Source organism: Crocodylus siamensis, chromosome 1 (genome assembly GCF_052110815.1).
Source record: "Crocodylus siamensis isolate JL-2025a chromosome 1, ASM5211081v1, whole genome shotgun sequence".
Classification (NCBI taxonomy): Eukaryota; Metazoa; Chordata; order Crocodylia; family Crocodylidae; genus Crocodylus; species Crocodylus siamensis.
The window spans coordinates 228,542,336-228,561,382 of NC_143395.1; the positions used below are offsets into that span (position 1 = coordinate 228,542,336).

The 19,047-nt window shown below is 47.9% G+C and overlaps 2 protein-coding genes across 2 annotated transcripts in view; one reads left to right on the forward strand and one right to left on the reverse strand.

Moving 5' to 3' along the window:
• CEP97 (centrosomal protein 97) overlaps positions 1-14,083 on the reverse strand; it is a 32,107-nt gene extending 18,024 nt beyond the window's left edge. Inside the window, exons 1-2 of the mRNA XM_090058373.1 lie at positions 13,954-14,083; positions 6,006-6,148 (exon numbers count right to left, since the gene is read on the reverse strand). Of these exons, the coding sequence (XP_089914499.1) occupies positions 6,006-6,148; positions 13,954-14,005 (195 nt within the window). The 5' untranslated portion in view covers positions 14,006-14,083. The remainder of the gene's footprint in view (positions 1-6,005; positions 6,149-13,953) is intronic.
• Positions 14,084-14,090: 7 nt separating this feature from the next.
• RPL24 (ribosomal protein L24) lies at positions 14,091-18,279 on the forward strand. Its single transcript, XM_090058386.1, has 6 exons — positions 14,091-14,231; positions 14,328-14,403; positions 14,914-15,024; positions 16,828-16,964; positions 17,571-17,634; positions 18,147-18,279. Exons 1-6 carry the CDS (start codon positions 14,227-14,229, stop codon positions 18,225-18,227), a joined length of 474 nt encoding a protein of 157 aa, XP_089914512.1. The 5' UTR covers positions 14,091-14,226; the 3' UTR covers positions 18,228-18,279.
• Positions 18,280-19,047: the final 768 nt, after the last annotated feature.

Here is a 19,047-nt window from a genome sequence, read left to right on the forward strand (position 1 = left end):
CGGGCACGAGGTAGCTGCACAGAGCGGCACCCCCAAGGAACAAAGCAGTGGGTGCACCTCTGCAGGCATGGTGATGCAGATGCAGAGCGCAGCTGCCAGGGGCCCCGCCTGGGTGCTGCCACCTACCGTGGGCTCTTCTGAGGCCTCCACCCAGACAGAGCTCATGGTGGAGTCGGTGGCCCCTTTCCCCCCTTTCTGTGGAGGGGGCTCCATGGGGTCCTGGGGTGGGGTGGGGCCCCGAGGTCTCCTTGCCTGTCCCTCCTGGGCACGACTTAGGGTCCTGGAGGGGCAGGTCAGTGAGCTCCAGGCTGCGGTGAGCAGGCTGAGGGGGGTCAGGGATGCAGAGGACGAAATTGATGCCCATTTCTATTCTCTGCAGGCCCGGTTGGCCACTGTACAGCCCCCACAGGAGACGCATCCAATGCAGGAGTGGAAGAAGGTGCCCAAATCCAGAGCTGCTAGGCCTAGGGCGGTGGAAGCTCCCCAGGTTCAGCTGGGGAACAGGTTTGATGCCCTGGCAGCTGTGACTGAGGAGGACGGTGGAATGGCCTCTGGCAGGGACGATGCCACTCCCCACACAACAGGGAATGGGCACAGAGCGAACATCAGGAGGAAGAAACACCGGGTCCTGGTGATCCGAGACTCCATCCTGCAAGGACTGGAAGGTCCCATCTGCCGGCCTGACCCCTGGACACAATAGGTCTGCTTCATGCCTGGGGCTCGGGTCAGGGACATCACGGAAAGGATCCCGGCCTACATCCGACCTACAGACCAGTACTCCATGGTTGTCGTCCATGTGGGTACAAACGACGCAGCCAGGGGCAACCCTGACTGCATTACGAAGGATTTCAAGGCTCTGGGAGACAAGCTGAAGGAGACAGGGGCACAGGTGGTATTTTCCTCTCTTCTTCTGCTGAGTAGGCAGGGATGGCAACACGAGGCCTGCACTGGCGTAGTCAACCGGCGCTTATGCAGCTGGTGCCGCCAGGCAGGCTTTAGGTTCCTTGATAATGACCCATGCTTTAGTGCGGGGGACTTGCTGGGGTGGGATGGGCTTCGTCTCTCTCCTAAAGGCAAGCATGCCTTCTCTTCCAGGTTGGCTGATCTTGTACGGCGAGATTTAAACTAGCCTCACCGGGGGAGGGGGGCTGCAGGAAGACGAGAAGACGCCATACGAGCAGGACAGGTGACAAAGGCAAGGAGTGCTAAGGTAAGAAACGGGGATCCAGACAGTCTCCCTAAACAGGGGGTGGCACACACAGTCTTGCAAGGCCTTAAATGCCTATATACCAATGCTCGCAGTATGGGGAATAAACAGGAGGAACTCGCCCTCAGAATAGTTAGTTCAAACCCAGATGTAATAGGGCTAACAGAAACGTTGTGGGATTTGTCCCATGACTGGGCAGTTAGCATTAGGGGCTATAGGCTTTACAGGCGGGATAGAGAAGGAAGGAAAGACGGGGGTGTGGTGCTCTATGTCAAGGAGCACTACACATCCTCTGCCAGCAGGATCGGATCAGAGGAAGGGCAGGTTGAAGTGCTCTGGCTTACGATTCAAGGGGACCATGGGGAGAGTGATTTGACAGTGGGGGTCTACTACAGACCCCCCAACCAAGGGGAGGAGTTGGACCAGGAATTTTCGGGCCAGCTTGCGGAGGCACTTAGGGCAAGGGATGTAGTTGTCATGGGTGATTTTAATTACCCAGACATCTGCTGGGAGGAACAGTCAGCCAGGACGGACTGTTCCAGGAGGTTCCTGGCTGAGATACAGGACCTCCACTTAATCCAGGAGGTGCACAGGCCCACCAGAGGTAACACCCTGTTGGACCTGGTCCTGGGCACAGGTGATGACCTGGTAAGGGGCCTCCAGGTTCTTGATCCCCTGGGCGATAGCGATCATTGCTTGCTGGAATTCACCATCCAGCACAGGGTGTCAAGGGCCTGCAGCAAGACAGTAGCCCTAGACTTCAGGAGGGCCAACTTCAACAAGTTGAGGAGACTAGTGGGGGAGGCACTGGGGTCCTTGAGGGCAGGGGAACTCGGTGTCCAGGGCAAGTGGTCGTTTCTTAAGGAAATGATACTCAGGGCCCAGGGGGAGTCCATCCCAACAAGAAGCAAGGGGGGCAAGAGTGCCCGGAAGCTCCCCTGGCTCACGAAGGGCTTCCGGGAATGCCTGCTTGCCAGAAAGGCGGCGTACGCCCAGTGGAAGGGGGGTGCTATCTCCAAAGAGGAGTATACCTCCTCTGCTCGGTCCTGTAGGGGGGCTGTCAGGAAAGCTAAGGCAGACATAGAGCTAGGACTAGCGTCCAAGATCAAGGTTAATAAAAAGTCCTTTTTCAAATACACAGGGAGGATAAAGAAGGCACCGGGTAATGTGGGGCCCCTGCAAGGTACGCTGTGCAATCTGGTGGTTGCGCCAGAGGAGAAAGCGGAACTCTTTAACCAATTCTTCATGTCCGTTTTCTTGTGCAGGGACTGAGACTTCCCCGCTGGGATGCCAGATGGACTTGAGGGGAACGCCTCCAGACCTCAGGTTGGGGAGGACCGGGTTAGAGAGCTTCTGGAGGGGCTGGACATGTTCAAGTCAGTGGGGCCAGATGCCCTCCACTCCAGGGTGTTAAGGGAGCTAGCTGGGGTTATTGCAGGGCCCTTGGCACGGCTTTACGAATGCTCGTGGTGCTCGGGCCAGGTGCCAGATGACTGGAAGATAGCTAATGTGGTCCCCATCTTCAAAAAAGGGAAGAGGGAGGACCCAGGCAACTATAGGCCCGTCAGTCTTACCTCTATCCTTGGGAAACTCTTTGAGAAGATCCTCAAGGAGCACATCTGTGATGGGCCGGCTTCAGGGACGACGCTCAAGGGCAACCAGCACAGTTTCATTAGGGACAGGTCTTGTCAGACCAACCTGATTGCCTTTTATGATCAGGTCACAAAGGCAATGGATGCAGGTGTTGCCGTGGACGTAGTCTTTCTAGACTTCAGCAAGGCCTCTGACACTGTCTCCCACCCCATCCTCATTAAAAAACTAGGCGACTGTGGCATTGATGCGTACACAGTCAGATGGATTGCAGATTGGCTCAAGGGTCATACTTAGAGGGTGGTGGTGGACGGGTCATATTCAACCTGGGGGGAAGTGGGCAGTGGAGTCCCCCAGGGCTCGGTCCTGGGGCCTGCGCTGTTCAATTTCTTCATCAGCGATTTGGACGACGGGGTGAAATGCAACCTGTTTAAATTCGCTGATGATACCAAAATTTGGGGTGAGGTGAGCATGCTAGTAGGGATGGAAAGACTGCAACAAGACCTGGATAGGTTACAGGAGTGGGCTGACATAAACAAGATGCGTTTCAATACTGACAAGTGCAGGGTGCTGCACTTAGGCAGTAGAAACCAGCAGCACACTTACAGAATGGGAAACTCCCTTCTTGAGAGCACAGAGGCAGAAAGGGATCTTGGAGTCATTACTGACTCCAAGATGAACATGGGCCAACAATGCGAGGTCTCAATTGGCAGGGCTAACCGCACCTTGTTGTACATCCACAGGTGCATCTCAAGTAGAGCCAGGGGAAGTGATCCTCCCCCTCTATGCGAGGCTGGTCAGGCCACAGCTGGAGTACTGTGTCCAGTTCTGTGCGCCCCATTTCAGGAGGGATGTGGACAACATTGAAAGGGTCCAGAGGAGGGCCACATGCATGATCTGGGGACTGCAGGGTAGACCCTACATTGAGAGACTGCGGGACCTAAACCTGTTCAGCCTTCACAAGAGAAGGCTGAGGGGGAACCTGGTGACTGTCTATAAACTCACTAGGGGGACCAGAAGGGTTTAGGGGAGACGCTATTTCCCCTAGCACCCCCTGGCATGACAAGGAACAATGGACACAAGTTATTAGAGAGTAGATTTAGATTAGACATCCGCAAGTACTACTTCACAGTTAGGGCGGCTAGGATCTGGAACCAACTTCCAAGGGAAGTGGTGCTGGCTCCTACCCTGAGGATCTTTAAGAGTCTTGATGTCTACCTGGCTGGACTCATTTGAGTCCAGTCTTTTTCTCCCGCCCAGGCGGGGGGTCGGGCTTGAAGATCTACAAGGTCCCTTCCCACCCTACTTCTATGATTCTATGGGAGAGACAGTTATTAACAGCCCTGCTGTCAGCAGCAGAAGGCAGGGGCTTGGGGTACCATAGGCTCTGCATCGCATGTCCAGGCTCCACTTGTGATAACAATGAAGCCAGAGGCTGCAGGCAGCAAGAGAACCTAGAGGAAGATGCCGAGGTCTAGCCAGGAGCTGGTATCTTCAAACCCATCCTCACGCATCTAGCAGTAGCTGCCAAGAACCCAGCCCAGAATACCAGCAGCAAGGCACCTGCCTGCCCACCCTCCCTCCCCCTCCTCCTCTACCCAAGGGAGTGGCAGCCCACACCAGAGACAGGTGGCAACTAACCAGCTTGCTCCTCTAAAACGGCGTTTCTCAACCCATGGGTAGCAACCCAAAAGTGGGTCACAACAATATATGGAAGAGTCACAAACAAACTTTAAAAATGGATTCTCCTTTAAAAGAGAAAAACATGGGAAACTGTGAGTTTTCCCTTGCAGGCTGTTAAGGGTTGCAGCCTGGAAGAAGCTGCTTGAGCCCTGTTCCCTGCTCCCCATACTGCACACATCCCCAGGAATCAGGGTCAGGAGTGAGGGGTGCTGGCAGGGCCAGGGGGCTGTCTTCTCCTTACACTACTTACTGGGTGGGGATTGGCCATCGATGTTTACAAATAGTCCTGGTACAAAAAGATTGAGAACCACTGTTCTAAAACACTGAGCACCACTGTGTTAGAGAGATCCTGTAGGGACCAACCCCCTCATCCTGCAAAAGTTTACATGTGTGCTTAACTAACAAGCGTAAGCCCATCTCTTTCAATGAAACTATTTCTAATGCCAAAGTTAAATATACTTGCAAGATCAAGCCTAAATAACTCAGGACATCAGCAGGGAATTTAGAACTTTCTAATTTTACATTAAACATTTTTGCTAAAACTTGTTTTACCCCATTTACATTTATTTTCCCCCTTTAACTCTAATATATATTAATAATAATTTTATACTACATACTGTATTTTATACCATATGCTAGATATCATATTAGTAAAAAAGGAAAAAAGAGGATATCCTGTAGCCTGGAAGTTAATGTACACAGCAAACTGCCTGGACTTTCATTTTATACTACATATTCCTCAGATGCATTGCCACGAATTTGTGGGTACCGCTTCAATTTGTGGTCATTTATTTCCAGATTTTACAGCTGCAACAAAATAAAATGTTATTTAAACAAGACAGATGAATCACAGGGAAAAAACAGGTTATACTGAAAGGAGTCCTGAGTAAAAGCATGCAAGGGGTGTAACTAAAAGCAATGAGATTCAAGGTCTATACCTAGCTCTGCTGCAGTATGAGACTTCTGGAGTCACTTAACCTGTTTGTATCTCAGTGTCCCTATCAGTAAATTGAGAAAAAAAAATATGCAAGCTTCTTTGTGAATGCTTTTGAAATGTGAAGATGACAAATGCTATTCTGCAGTAATTACATACAGAAAAGCTTTTGTCAGAAAAAACATTACTAAGGCTATGAAGTCAAGCATTCAAAGGGAAGGAAGGGGTAGAATAAAAGCTACCTGTAATTTCACTAGGAACTGAATGCTCCCAGCACTTCACAATATCCAGACACGTGAAGAAGTTTAGTTCTAACATCTTTAAAAAAAATTCTCAGATTACATAGATAACTAGAGAAACAACTTATACGACTGTCAACTGAAGCATGAATAAAAGAGCACTTTTTCCACTGAAAAACATCTTTCCACTGTAAAACCTCTCCTGTTCAGATATATAAAAAATTGGCAATCATTCACATCAAGAAAAGGAACTTTGAAGACTATTAACTGCATATTGCAGCCCTAAATTGGAAGCATTTTAATAAACGTAGTGTGATTAACTCATGACCCGCAACAGTCAAGTGATACTGACCTGCATCAGGTTTCTGCATTTCTCCAAGTGCTCCAATTTAATTATTTGGTTTTTATCCAGAATCAGAGTGTGAGTATCAGCATCACAAGGTAATATTGGACCCAGCTTTTGTAGCCCTTGTCCTGACCAGTTAACTACCAGACCTTGAAGGAAGGAAAAAAGCGAAATAAAGTATAAGCGCATGCACTGTAAAGCAAAAGAAACAGATTTGCATTCCTGTGAAGAATAATCAAATTCTATCATTTAAATCTCTGAGACTGCATCTCATAAATATTTCATATCAAATACATGAGGATCAGTGGTTCAGCTTAGGAGGCTGACATTTGAGTCCTTGTGCTAACACGCATTGTCTGCAGGACTGGACCCATAAAAGGACTCTGACATCAAAGACAGACTTGGATTTAGACACTAAAATTGTACTAAGAGTGTCATAGAATCATAGAAAATTAGGGTTGAAGGGAGCTCAGCAGGTCACATCTAGTCCAACCCTCTGACCAGCACCATCCCCAACTAGATCATCCCAGCCAAGGCTTTGTCTAGCCAGGTCTTAAAAACAATCGAAAGATGAAGATTCCAGTGTCTTACTACCTTCCTAGTAAGAATGTATTTCCTACTATCTAACCTATTATCTAACCTAAACTTCCCTTGCTGCAACTTAATATCATTGCTCCTTGTTCGGTCATCTGTTACCACTGAGAACAGTTTAGCTCCAACCTCTTTCAAACCCCGCTTCAGGTAGTTGAAGGCTGCTATTAAATTCCCTCTCCGTCTCCTCTTCTCTAGACTAAACAAGCCCAGTCTTTCCTTGTAAGTCATGTCTTCCAGCCCTCTCATCATTTTTGTTGCTTTCTGCCAGACCCTCTCCAATTTGTTCACGTGCTTTCTGTAGCAGGTGCCCCAAAACTGAACCCAATACTCCAGATGTGGAGAGGAAGAATCACTTCCCTTCATCTCCTGGCAACAGCGGAATCCTCAGAACTCCAACCTAAACTCATACACAAGCCTAACTTTTCACAATCAAACTACCCAAATGCCTAAACTCTGACTCTGTACAGCCCAAAAGTTCCTCCATCTTGTCAGGACTGAGCTGCATGGCACCTAATTCATATTTACACTTTACTGGAATCTAGGAACTAGGCATTTCCCCACCAAGGCCCCATGAGGGGCCAGATCTAATAAGTGTGCTCAGAAAATGCCTAATATAACTTGGCAGGATACCCAACATAAAAAAAAACCAGCTATTGCTTTCCTTTGAGAACATGACCAGAAAAAGAGGAGGCTGTACCGCTTTTTTCTGTTTAATGGAATAGACCAGAGGTTGAATCACTTGCTCAGGAGCTGGGCTAAGCATGCTCTTCAGTCTGAGGGGGTCCAAACTTACATCTCCCACTTACATCTCCAAGAAGGGTGCCCTGACTATAGGCAACCCCCACTTAACACTGTTTCACTTAGTGCTGTTTCACTATAATGCTCATTTTAAATTGATACCTGATTTCACTTAGCATTCAGTTTCGTTATAATGCTTGCAGTCACAATCTTGGGTCATTAAAAACAACTGCAGTCATCATCTTGGGTTATCAAATACTTTAGGTTTTGCTTAATGCCCATTTCACTTAACACTCGGTTTTTCAGGAACCAATTAAGAGCCCTAAGCAGGGATTGCCTGTACTAGATTACCAGCTATTCTGGGGCAGGGAGCATGCTCCACCGTTCTTACTGAGATTGCTGCTACATACATGGGGACTCAAAACATGTTGGGCCAGAAGTAACAGGTCTGACCATCCAGGACAGGCCTTGTGGCTTTCATCTGAGCAAGGGGAGACACAGATCTGGGTTTCTATTAAAAGGACTATTTATTTTATGCCTTATTTTACATTACTGGGGCCCTTGTGGTTCAGTGCCTCGCATCTTCTCCAGTCCATCTACCTATGCTTCAAAAGGAGAGAGCCTCATGGCTCTTTTCTAGGCAATTGGAGATGCAGATTTGAATCCCCTCAGACCGAAGAAGACACTGAATCTAGGTCTTTCACATTTGAGATGCATACTTTAAGCCTGGGGTTCCCCAACTGTGGTATGCGTACCCCTGGGAGTAGGCAAGACATCTCTGGGGATACACGGGAGAAACTGTGTAATGGCAGATTTAATTTTCAGTATTATAATGACTGGTAGTTAAGGGGTTAAATATAAAAGGTATGCTGGTAGGGCTATGTGGGCAGCCAGTAAGTGGGTACACAATAAGAAAAAGTTTGGGAACCTCTGCTCTAAGCAAGAAGTCAGAGGTTCTCAAACTGTGGGTTGCAACCCCCGGGGGAGGGGGGAGCATGAACAACGTAAAAGGGGGTCACAAACTTTTCTTCCCTCCCCAACCCACAAGCACTCTGCCTGCTTCCCTGCCCCAGCAGCAATGAACATGTTCTTGGACTTGCCCACAGTGGAAGTGTCTCTTGTTTTCTAATCTCAGGGTGTACGGGTTAGTGAAACTCAGTAGTTTCCATCAACAGTTCGACTGACTGCATGCAACTGAGTGCAAGATTTTTCAGCAGGTTTTTTTTCCCCCCAGCAGTTGCTGCTGTAAAGAACAAATACTGATCCAAGATAAATGCAGAGCACAAAATGAGACTGGCAGTCTCAAAAATAAAGCCCAGGTTTGAAAAACTAAGCAGTACCAAGCAAGCTCATTCCTTCTCACTGAAAACTATTGACAATTTTAAATTTGAGAGTGGTTGTTTTTAGTGAAACAATTTTGAATTTGATACACTTTATAAAGTGTTTTTTGACAAATATATTTCATTTAATGTACAAAAGTAAATGTGCTTTATCTCCTACCTAATCCAAATGAAATCAATAGCTTTAATCGGGGGGGGGCCCTGTAAATTTATATATTATTTTACCGGGTCATGGTATCACAAATTTTGAGAAGCCCTGCATTAAGCTATTGTACATCAGGAACAAATTACCACCACTACCTTCTCCAGTCCGTCTGTCTATGCTTCAAAAGGAAGGCAGACCTTCTCTCTGGTTTTCAAAAGGACTGGGGCACCTAATGCAAACAGAAGGTGCCGGACTGCGTATTTTAAATAAACACAGCCACTTCCTTGCATAGCAAACTGGCAGCTGAGGCACTTCACTTTCCCTACATATTCTAATAGTCAGAATAGAGACCTGAAGTGCTTCACCCAAAAGCAGTCATAAGAGAGTTTAACAGGAGGCACACCTGCCCACACAGATCACAAACTCAGATTATTAAGAGCACTACTTGGTTATAATGCCAGTCAGCACTGCACAAGGACTGTTACATGAATCTTAGTTCAGGAGGAGAATAAATGTAGATGTCACAGTAGGGCACTGCCTGGCACCAGAATAGAATAAATAACACAGATGTCCCTAAGTCTAGTGACCTGTGATCCAAATGGAAAGGGCCCCATATCTAGTGGGGAAATGGCCCACTCCCCTCGTGCCAGCTGTGGCGGGCTGGTAGGGAGTGCTCACGCATTGAGCCACCCACTGCACTGCACCCCACCACCTTCCAGGCTCCGAGTGCCTCCCTAGGGGTGCCTCACGTCTGGCTGACCCCCTTCCTGGAGCACACTCGCTAGCCTGGGGGTAACGTAAGCTGCCACCACCCTGAGAAGGGACTCTCTCAGCCCTGTGTCCTTGGGGAAACACAGGCCTAATAGTCCTATGGGTACTCGACCCAGTACAGGTACTTGGGGCACTTCCCCAAGTCGGGGGCCAAAAAGGAAAGTCTCCCTTAGTCCACAGACCTAAGGGGCCTCTTAGGCATAATTTAGACCCACCCCTCAATAGGTCTCCTGCACCGGTCACAAAGAACTTTATTGATTACAGGGGTAGGGTAAAAATAGGGTACAAGATAGAGCAATATCATAGAAAACCCATAGAGCAAAACAGTCTGGCTGAGGTAGCCTTTTGATCACGCATCTGAGTTGCTGCCAGCTGTATATCTAACCAGATCTCGAGTAGCTTACTCACGAGCATCATCCTGAGGCTGCTGGAGATTCCATAGTTTCATAGTTTCTAGGGTCGGAAGGGACCTGAGCAGATCATCTAGTACGACCCCCTGCCATGGCAGGAAAGAATACTGGGGTCAAATGACCCCAACAAGATGTTGATCTAACCTCCTCTTAAAGACCCCCAGGGTAGGGGCCAGCACCACTTCTCTTGGAAGCTGGTTCCAGACCCTAGGCGCCCTGACTGTGAAGTAGCTCCTCCTGATATCTAACCTAAACCTACTCTCTGCCAGCTTGTGACCGTTATTCCTGGTCACTCCTGGCGGTGCTTGGGGAAACAGTGACTTCCCCAATGCTGCTGATCCCCCCTGACTAGTTTATAACAGGCCACAAGATGCCCCCTCAGCCTTCTCTTCTGGAGGCTGAACAGGTTCAGGTCCCGCAGCCTGTCCTCATAGGGCCTGCCCTGTTGTCCCCTGATCATACGAGTGGCCCTCCTCTGGACCCTCTCCATGCTGTCGACATCCCTCTTGAAGTGTGGCGCCCAGAACTGGAAGCAATACTCCAGCTGCGGCCTGACCAGTGCCGCATAGAGGGGGAGGATCACCTCCTTGGACCTGCTCGAGATGCATCTGTGGATGCATGCCAAGGTGCGGTTGGCCTTCCTTACTGCCTCTCCACACTGCTGGCCCATGTTCATCCTGGAGTCAATGATGACCCCCAGATCCCTTTCTGCCTCCGTGCTGACAAGAGGGGAGTTCCCAACCTGTAGGTATGGTGCCGGTTGTTCCTCCCCAGGTGCATCACCTTGCACTTGTCTGTGTCGAAACCCATCTGTGTTGAAACGGCCTCTGGAGGCAGGCCGTTCCTAGCTCATGAGTTATGGGGGAGAGCGCCAGTTTCAGATGGTAAAGCTCCCCTCTAAGTCCGAGTTCCCCACACGGCTGCCGCCCCCTCCTCCTGGGCAGTCTTAACTTATATAGCCCCTGTGCCCTCAGTCACCTGGTCCAATGGAAGCCAGCACCTGTTGGCTGTCAGCCGACCAATTTGAAATACATCACTAGTTGCCAGGCAGACTCTAGCCCACCAGGTAGAAGCCCCTCACCCAGGTAGCTGATACCAGTCAGGTGGGCAGAGGGAGCAGGTTTCCCCCCTCCCTCGGGAATGTAGCCAGCTCAGGTTACCTAAAGAGACAGGGTAAAGGTGGGTCTCCTCTGCTGGGCCCATCCTAATCACATTGTCACAGGGCAGAGATTTTGGGGAGAAACAAAGGTGGCTTCCTGCCACACTGGCTAACATGGATTTGAACTGAAAAACGGGTGTAAATCAGTAAAAAAAACAAATGACTTTAAAAAAACCAAATCAGGGAATTTATCAGTGGGGGAAAAAAAAAAAAAAAATCGGTAAAAACTGAGAATGCGGAACACTACCCATGTCCTATTTATGCCACATCTAAATCACTGTGCCTTTTCTAATTACTTCTAGTTCTTCTTCCAACACCTGTTCACTGGTAGACCCTTTCCCTGTACTCTGGCAGGGGAGAATATAGCCAGTTCTCAGAACCCAGGCTTGCCAGATCAAATCTCTTAAACCTTTGCTACCGCCAAGCCAAGACTAAAAAGAGCACTGGTGAAGAACTGCCTTCAGTCATTGTATTAGCGGGCCACATATAGAACTAACAACTCCAGTAGCCAATTTTGGAGATAATTTTTGCCAAACAACAGCATTGCTAAATCTGCATTACTTTTGTTAGCATAGCTGATCCCAGTGCAGCAGTAGCAAAGCTGTAAGCAGCAACAACAGAACGCAACCTATCTTGCCTCAGAGACCATGCTATATATTTCTAAGTTTGCTACTGCAATCACAAGGATTGATTTTTTTAAGAGTTAATTTATTTAGTTCCCTCCATCAAAAAAAGCTTCATACTCACTTTGATCCCAAAAGCTTGAAGAAAAGGGTAGTTTTCTTGTGATATCCCTGTTGGCCTAATAAAAGGTATCATTTTGGAACCAAGAGTTCTAGTTTTTTGTATGTCATACTCACTTCATACTCAGCTTCATCAAGGAAAACTTCGTAAGTAATTTACGACAATACAGGTTTCCCTTGATTTATGCAGGTTCTGTATGTGCAAATTCAATCTTATGCAATCTTTATACGCAAGGTAAATTCACTCTTATGTGATCAGTGTGGTGGAAGACCACAGTCAGCTGCTTTGTGCAGCACACTGTGGGAGGGACACACATCAAATATAGTCTTGTGTGTGGATCTGTGCTTCTTGCTCATGGTCTGTGATGTGTTTCTGTAGTTGCCATCCCCATTATGGTAACATTCACCACCACCCTGCGCTTGTGTGTACTGTCTGCTGTTGGTGAATACCAAAATTGCCTTGTAAAAGTGGTAGAAATGCGTCTGGGGGTCAGTAAAGTAAAGGTCTTGGAACATATCCCTATGTGTTACATTGTAAAGTGGGTTCCCTTTATGCAAATTCAAGTTACGCTCCATTTTCCAAGAATGCATGTACAGCATAAAAAGAGGAAAACCTACAATGATAATTATTACCATTATCATCCTCACGCACCTGGCAATGTTCACGATGCTTTAAAGACATATGGCAAGGCTCCTGCCTCAAACAGCTCACACTGAGGATTAGAATCTTTGCAGTGATGTCTGCAATATACAGGGCCGTCCTGCGGGGGTGGGATCGGGGTGACTGCCCCGAGCCCTGGGCTTTGGGGGGCCCCGCAGAGCCCAGCCACTCACTACCCTGCCCACCACTGCCATTGGCGGCAGCAGCTTCTTTAAGTTCAGGATCGGAGTGGCAGCAGGGCCCTGCGCAGACTGATTTGCTCTGGTCACCTCTGGCAACATATATTTCTAGAGATGATGGCAGGGATGTGTGGAGTTTGAGTATGGAAGAATCTTTGACAATTATGAAAGCCACATGCAAGCAATGGCTACAGCAAGGAAAAGATCCCCTGGTAAATGGGAGGTTTATATAAAGAAGGTGAGAGGGGCTGGCGGGGGGGAACCAAGAAAAGTCTTGCCTCAGTGATGCATGATGGAAGGACTGAAAAAAGCTGACACGACATTTGCAGCTTAAGCCTCAAAGAGACAAGGCTCTTTTGGGCGATACAGAATCATAGAAAAAGCATTGGAAGGGACCTCATCTAATCCAAACCCCTGCTCAAAGCAGGACTGACCCCATATCTTTTACAGCACCAACTGTACAGTCAGCATAAAGTGAGAGAAGTTGTTTAATGCACAGCAGTCTTCATCAGCAAGCCTTGAAGAGGCACTGGACGACTGGCATGGGACCGAACCACCCCTATAGGAGCCAACTCTGTGATGTCTGGGGATTATTGCAGCCCAGCTGCCTCGTGTGATTGAGACGCAGGGATCTCAAGGAGGGAGTGGAGGGGCAGGGAGGGGTTCAGCCAGGATGCAGCAGGGAGTGTGTTGAGGGCACCAGGGCGAGGGGAAGGTGGTGAAGAAGACATGAGAACGAGTTACCAGACCTGACCGCTTAACAGGACATCAGGGCAAACAGGAGAGGGTGCGGGGGACGGGGACGGAGAGGTGTATCCCCAGTCCCGGCCAGACACTGGCACCAGCCACGACTGGGCTGTGCCCGTGCTCCTGCTGGGACTTAAACCCAGAGGGAGCTTTCTGGCCGTGCTGGGGTGGGGGTCAGGAAAGACGCAGCTCCCTGAAACCCACAGAACAACCTGTGCAGCAGCTGCCGCCGCACCTGGGCAAGGGGACCGGGGCAAGCGCAAGACAGGACTGAGAAGTTAGACAAGGCCTGGGCGTGGGGGAGAAGCGCAAAGGCTATCGGGACAAGTAGTGCGAGCGCCGGGCGAACGCGCTAGCCCTGCGCGGACCAAACTACAGCTCCCAGCGTGCCCGGCGCGCGCGCCGCCCCTCCCCCCCGCCAACCGCTGCGAGATGGGGCGCACTCGCTCCCCCAGCACCGCCGGTACCTTCCTCGGCGTCCACGGGCGAGCCGCTCTCTTCGCTGTTCGCCGCCGCCATGCTACCCGCTTGCTCGCACCGCCAAGCAACACGGGGCCACGCGCGGATTGGCGGCCTCCTCCACCGAGGCAGCCACGCCCCCACACCCTGCCGAGCGCCCCCAGTGGGCGCCGCAGAGTTCCGTCCCGGCCTGCCCCGCGCGGTGCCTATAAAAGGTGCTTTCCCATAATCCTCTCTTCCTTTTAGTCGCCGCTGCCGCCTGGGCCGAGTGTGGCGCCATCATGAAGTGAGCTCTGCTTTACTTTCCCCCACCCCCACCCCTCCCCGGTCGGTTCCACCACCCACGCTCCCCAGCTAACTGCCTGCGTTTGTCTCCCCGCAGGGTCGAGCTGTGCAGCTTCAGCGGCTACAAGATCTACCCAGGCCACGGCCGCCGCTACGCCCGCACGGACGGCAAGGTGTGCGGGGGGTTGCGGCCCGAGGGGACCTGGGGGAGGGGTGGCTGTGACGGGGGCGGTGGCTGTGACGTAGGGGCCCAGCACAGCCCCGAGGGATGCGTAAGCCTAGGGACGCTGGCAGCCTTTAACCCTACACAGGGGCAGCAAAGATGGTGCCAGATGACAGAACAAGAACCGCTGGTCTCAAGTTGCAGTGAAGGTGGTTTAGGTTAGATGTTAGGAAGGATTTTATCACAAATAGGATAGTAAAACACTGGAGCAGGTTACCCAGAGAGGTGGTGAAATCTCCATCCTTGAAGGTATTTAAGACCCGAGTAGACAAAACTTTGGCTGGGATGATCTAGTTGGGATGGTCCTGCTTTGAGCAGGGGTTGGACCTCCCGAGGTCCCTTCCAACCCTCACTTTCTATGATTCTAAGGAGGACTCAGGAACTTGACAAATATAAACTGTGATAGTTTGAATGGAGTAAACCTATTGTGAAATGGGTATATTTGTGTGCATGTTTCCAGGTTTTCCAGTTCCTGAACGCAAAATGCGAGTCTGCATTTCTCTCCAAGAGAAACCCCCGCCAAATTAACTGGACTGTTCTGTATCGACGCAAACACAAGAAAGGACAGTCTGTAAGTATATTTAATGTATTATGATTAATGATGCTCTAATGTTGAAGAGAGGCATATGAATCATCCCAGTTGCCATAGGTGTGCAAGCGACAACTCCTGGATTGTGAAGTGGGTTGGAGCATTTAAATGATACAGACCTTCACTTTTACCAATATAAAATTCATATCCTCATGATTCTGGCCATACATAGTACCTGTTTGTTGGATTTTGGTTCTGCCGAATACTAACACTTTGACATTAAGGCTGGGCAGTGTGATGGCACTTAATTCTCATTGGGAAGGATTACTGCAATGAGGGGAAGAGGCCTATATTCCTCTCTTGTTGGTAGGTGATTAGCTGAGCATACATTCTTTGTTACAGTTGTAGCAAGTGTAACTTGTATCTGTTTTAAAGCTTGGACTGTGATTTTTTTAGGTCCAACTTAATTATGAAGTGATCGCTGGGTGTAAAGATCCTGAATCTGCTACAGCATAAAATTCCTTAAGTATGTTTCCAGTAGTTTTTATGGTTTCCGTCATGCTATGATAGCTGTCATGGCATCTGACAAAGTTGATTGTCACCTATAAAAACTTATGGCTCCAAAAGAATTTTTATATGCATTTTTGGGACACTGCTGAGCACTTTAATAAGCAAGCCACACTAATTAAAAGTGCCCGCACATCACATGTATCTGTGTCCCCACACTGAAAAATTGGTGGCAAGGCCCTTTGAACTAAAGCTCATTGAATGTGTTTTATTTCAAAGTGTCCTGCCACCATCTTTTGGTGCAGGGACACACAAGTCACTGGAGTGCATTTGTTTCCATGCTCCAGCAGATTTGAAATCAAGTCTGCTCTGATGTGCTGAATTTCCGGGGTGTCAGAGCAGGTTCCCCAGGGCTGTAGGAGCTGTAAGGTTAAACACCCTGCCTTCTGTCTCACCTCATAGCTAACTGCCTCTCAGCTAGCACAACTAACTGCCTCTCTCTTTCCATTGTGTAGTAATGAATTTTTAAAGGTGTTACTTAAACTTTTTAGCTGACAAGGTTTCTAATGCTTGTTTTGATTGGAGCAGGGAAACACATGTGATTAGATTATCTATGCCAGCTTGTTTGATAAAGCTCCAAAAGTCTCTTCAGTGTTACGGTTAAGATTTTCTTTACCAAAAAAAAAAAAGTTCATAGGCTATGTGGAGATCTGCAGCAGTCTTCGTGCTCTCTCCCATCATAGTAATTCCTGAACATGTTCTGTTTCAGTCTTCTTGGGATCTCATGGAGTTCATTATACTTCTTGGATTATAGAAAGTTGAATTTGAAAATGTAGTTTCTGGAAGTAGGCTTGAATAGCTGGGCCTGGAGAAGGGAGCTAAAGTACTAAAGTATGTGACATTTTGAATAATTGAAGAGGAAGGTTTGGTAGCATTTTCTGAAGATTGTTAAACTTGACTTGTCTCATGGTTGGAAACGTCATTCCACAGCATCCTTTTGAACAAATTGACTTATACAAATAGATTTCCTGTTTTTAGGTACTCATAAGGAACGCTCTTACATCCTCATTGCATTTAACTAATTTCTTTTAGCTTTATTCCTTGTCTTCACAGACTATAAATAATGCATTGATAATATATATATTTTTTGGTCTGTTCTGTGTAGTGTGGGGATGGTTGTCATTATGGTCAGCATTTGCCAAAACAGATTCTTACTCTGAAAAGGATTTTGGAGAAAATGGGGACTCTACAACACTGAAGACAAATGCAAATAATGCAGTGTTCTCTGTTCAGCTTCTTGTGGCACTAATTATCTAATTCACACCTCTCCCATTTTAGGAAGAGATACAGAAAAAGCGCACACGCCGTGCTGTCAAGTTCCAGAGGGCTATCACTGGTGCATCTTTGGCTGAGATAATGGCCAAGAGAAATCAGAAGCCTGAAGTACGAAAAGCACAGCGAGAACAAGCCATTAGGTGAGCAGCTGAAGGCAACTGTAGCAATCTCAAGTATTTCCAGTGTAGCAAATATCCTGGTTTCCATTAAGGATTTCTAAATTGTGCTTGAGATCACAGTTTGTAACCTGGCTTGTTAGTGGGTGGGTGGAGTTAGAAAGAAAGACAAAAATACTTAAGGTAGTGCTAGCTTGAGGGTTAAAATGATGAAGCAGATAAGAATGTTAACATGAAGTCATGGAAGCTTTTTAAAAAAATGTAGCTGTCCATTTTTGGGGGATGCTGCTGAAGTATAGAAATTGCCTTTACTTCTATTTGGTCAAAAAGTTTTTAAAAAAGAATGACTGATTTATAATTTAGGATGAAGGAAATGCCACTTGCATTGTAGTACTCCGGACGAGCCATTTTATTTATTTTTTAGATTCTGAGTGAGCTTTCTCAAGATGCCTTATACAGCTATAGGCCAGAAGTCAAATGCATCATAATTTCAGGTTTACCTAGCTTCAAAGCAGTTCTTGATTCTTTTAGTATCATAGCAACAGTCTACTTCATTTTGAGATGGAAGGAACATATTAGGTGGAAGAAGCAATAATTGTAATAACTTTGTTTGTTTTTTTTAAATAACAGGGCTGCCAAGGAAGCCAAGAAGGCTAAGCAGGCAACCAAGAAAACTGCAACCTCTACTACAAAGGTGATACCTTTTAGGCCAAAAGGGTAGAAATTTATAAAATGTAAAACTGGTAACTTGAAACAAGAAATACTGTTGCGTGGAACATCTGCAAGTTTGTGTATTGCTTGCTGCTTTTGCTGAAACATGGGCTTCAGCAGTCTATGATATGGGAGATTATGCTTTTAAGTATTTGCTTTTTGAGACTGCAACAATACTAAATTATTGCATTTCCTGATAGCCTCTGATAGCCAGACATTTTACATAATTAGCGGGAAAGTAATCTGTGAATTTATTGTGTTGATGGGTGCCTGTTCTTTAAGCTGGTTAGCACTGCTGGGCTCTTTCTGTAAACCTCCTAATTACTTGCCAGCTTTACTGAGATTTGTCACTATGCATACAGTACCACTATCTGAGTACACTTGCCTCACTTCTAATAAGGACACTTTATGCCCTCAAGGAAAGAATTAAAATGGAAACATTACAAGAGATTTTACCAGCTAATTTTACCATTTGTTTTCAATGTCTTTTAACAGGCACCAACAAAGGCAGCACCTAAGCAGAAGATTGTGAAGCCAGTGAAAGTTTCTGCTCCCCGTGTTGGTGGAAAGCGCTAATTTTGGCAAGCAATAGTTGGCTGTGTTTTAAATAAACATCTGACTTTCATAACTTGTGCAGTGTTCTGTTCGCTATGTGGAATGCTGAAAAAGTTGAATACAACAAGAGCTTAACTTGAGAAACAAGTCACTGCTAGAAGACTGTACAAAGCAGATTCTCTTGTTTTGAAATAGGCTATTCTGTTTTTGTTCTGCAGTATCCAAGGGTTTACAGCATTTTCTCCAAGGAGTAAACTCTGAAACACTAAAACCACAATGCAAAGCATAAATGCTTCTCAATGGGAGAGTTCAGGGTCCGATTCCTGTACGTAGCAGCAGTATATGGCCTGCTGGCCAGATGTGGCCTACCGAGTCACTTTATCTGGCCTGCAGCCAGTCCCTCGTGTGCAGCAGGGTGACCAGACTCTGCTTCCCTGCAGCCCTGGCAGTGTCGGCTCCTGGCTGCTGCCACTACTGCCACCGGACTTGGCCCTGGTACCTGGGCACCACAGCCTGTCTGCCCCACACACTGCCACAAGTGCTGGATGGAATGGGCAGGCAACGTCTCCATGGAGACTGGCCCAGTACCTCTGCAGGCAGGGCACACTGCTGGACAGATGGGATGGAGCACACAGCAGGAATATGGGCAGTTGGGGCCAGGATTTTGGTCTGAGGCAGTGTCACAGCCTGCTGCTTGATCATACCTGCAATAGGTGCTAGTTCTATGGGCTGGGACATGTCAGAGGTGGGCTGCAGCTCTGCCCTGCACTTGGACTGAGGTGGGACCCAAGATCTTGGCCCCATCCATCCTGCAGTGTGCCTTCCCTGCAGGAGTCCTACG

What these genes read in the sequence shown, in the direction of transcription:
- RPL24 (XM_090058386.1), top strand. An exon ending in ACGCCCGCACGGACGGCAAG is followed by an intron (nt 14,404 to 14,913) that starts GTGTGCGGGGGG and finishes GCATGTTTCCAG; the next exon opens with GTTTTCCAGTTCCTGAACGC. An exon ending in AACACAAGAAAGGACAGTCT is followed by an intron (nt 15,025 to 16,827) that starts GTAAGTATATTT and finishes CTCCCATTTTAG; the next exon opens with GAAGAGATACAGAAAAAGCG.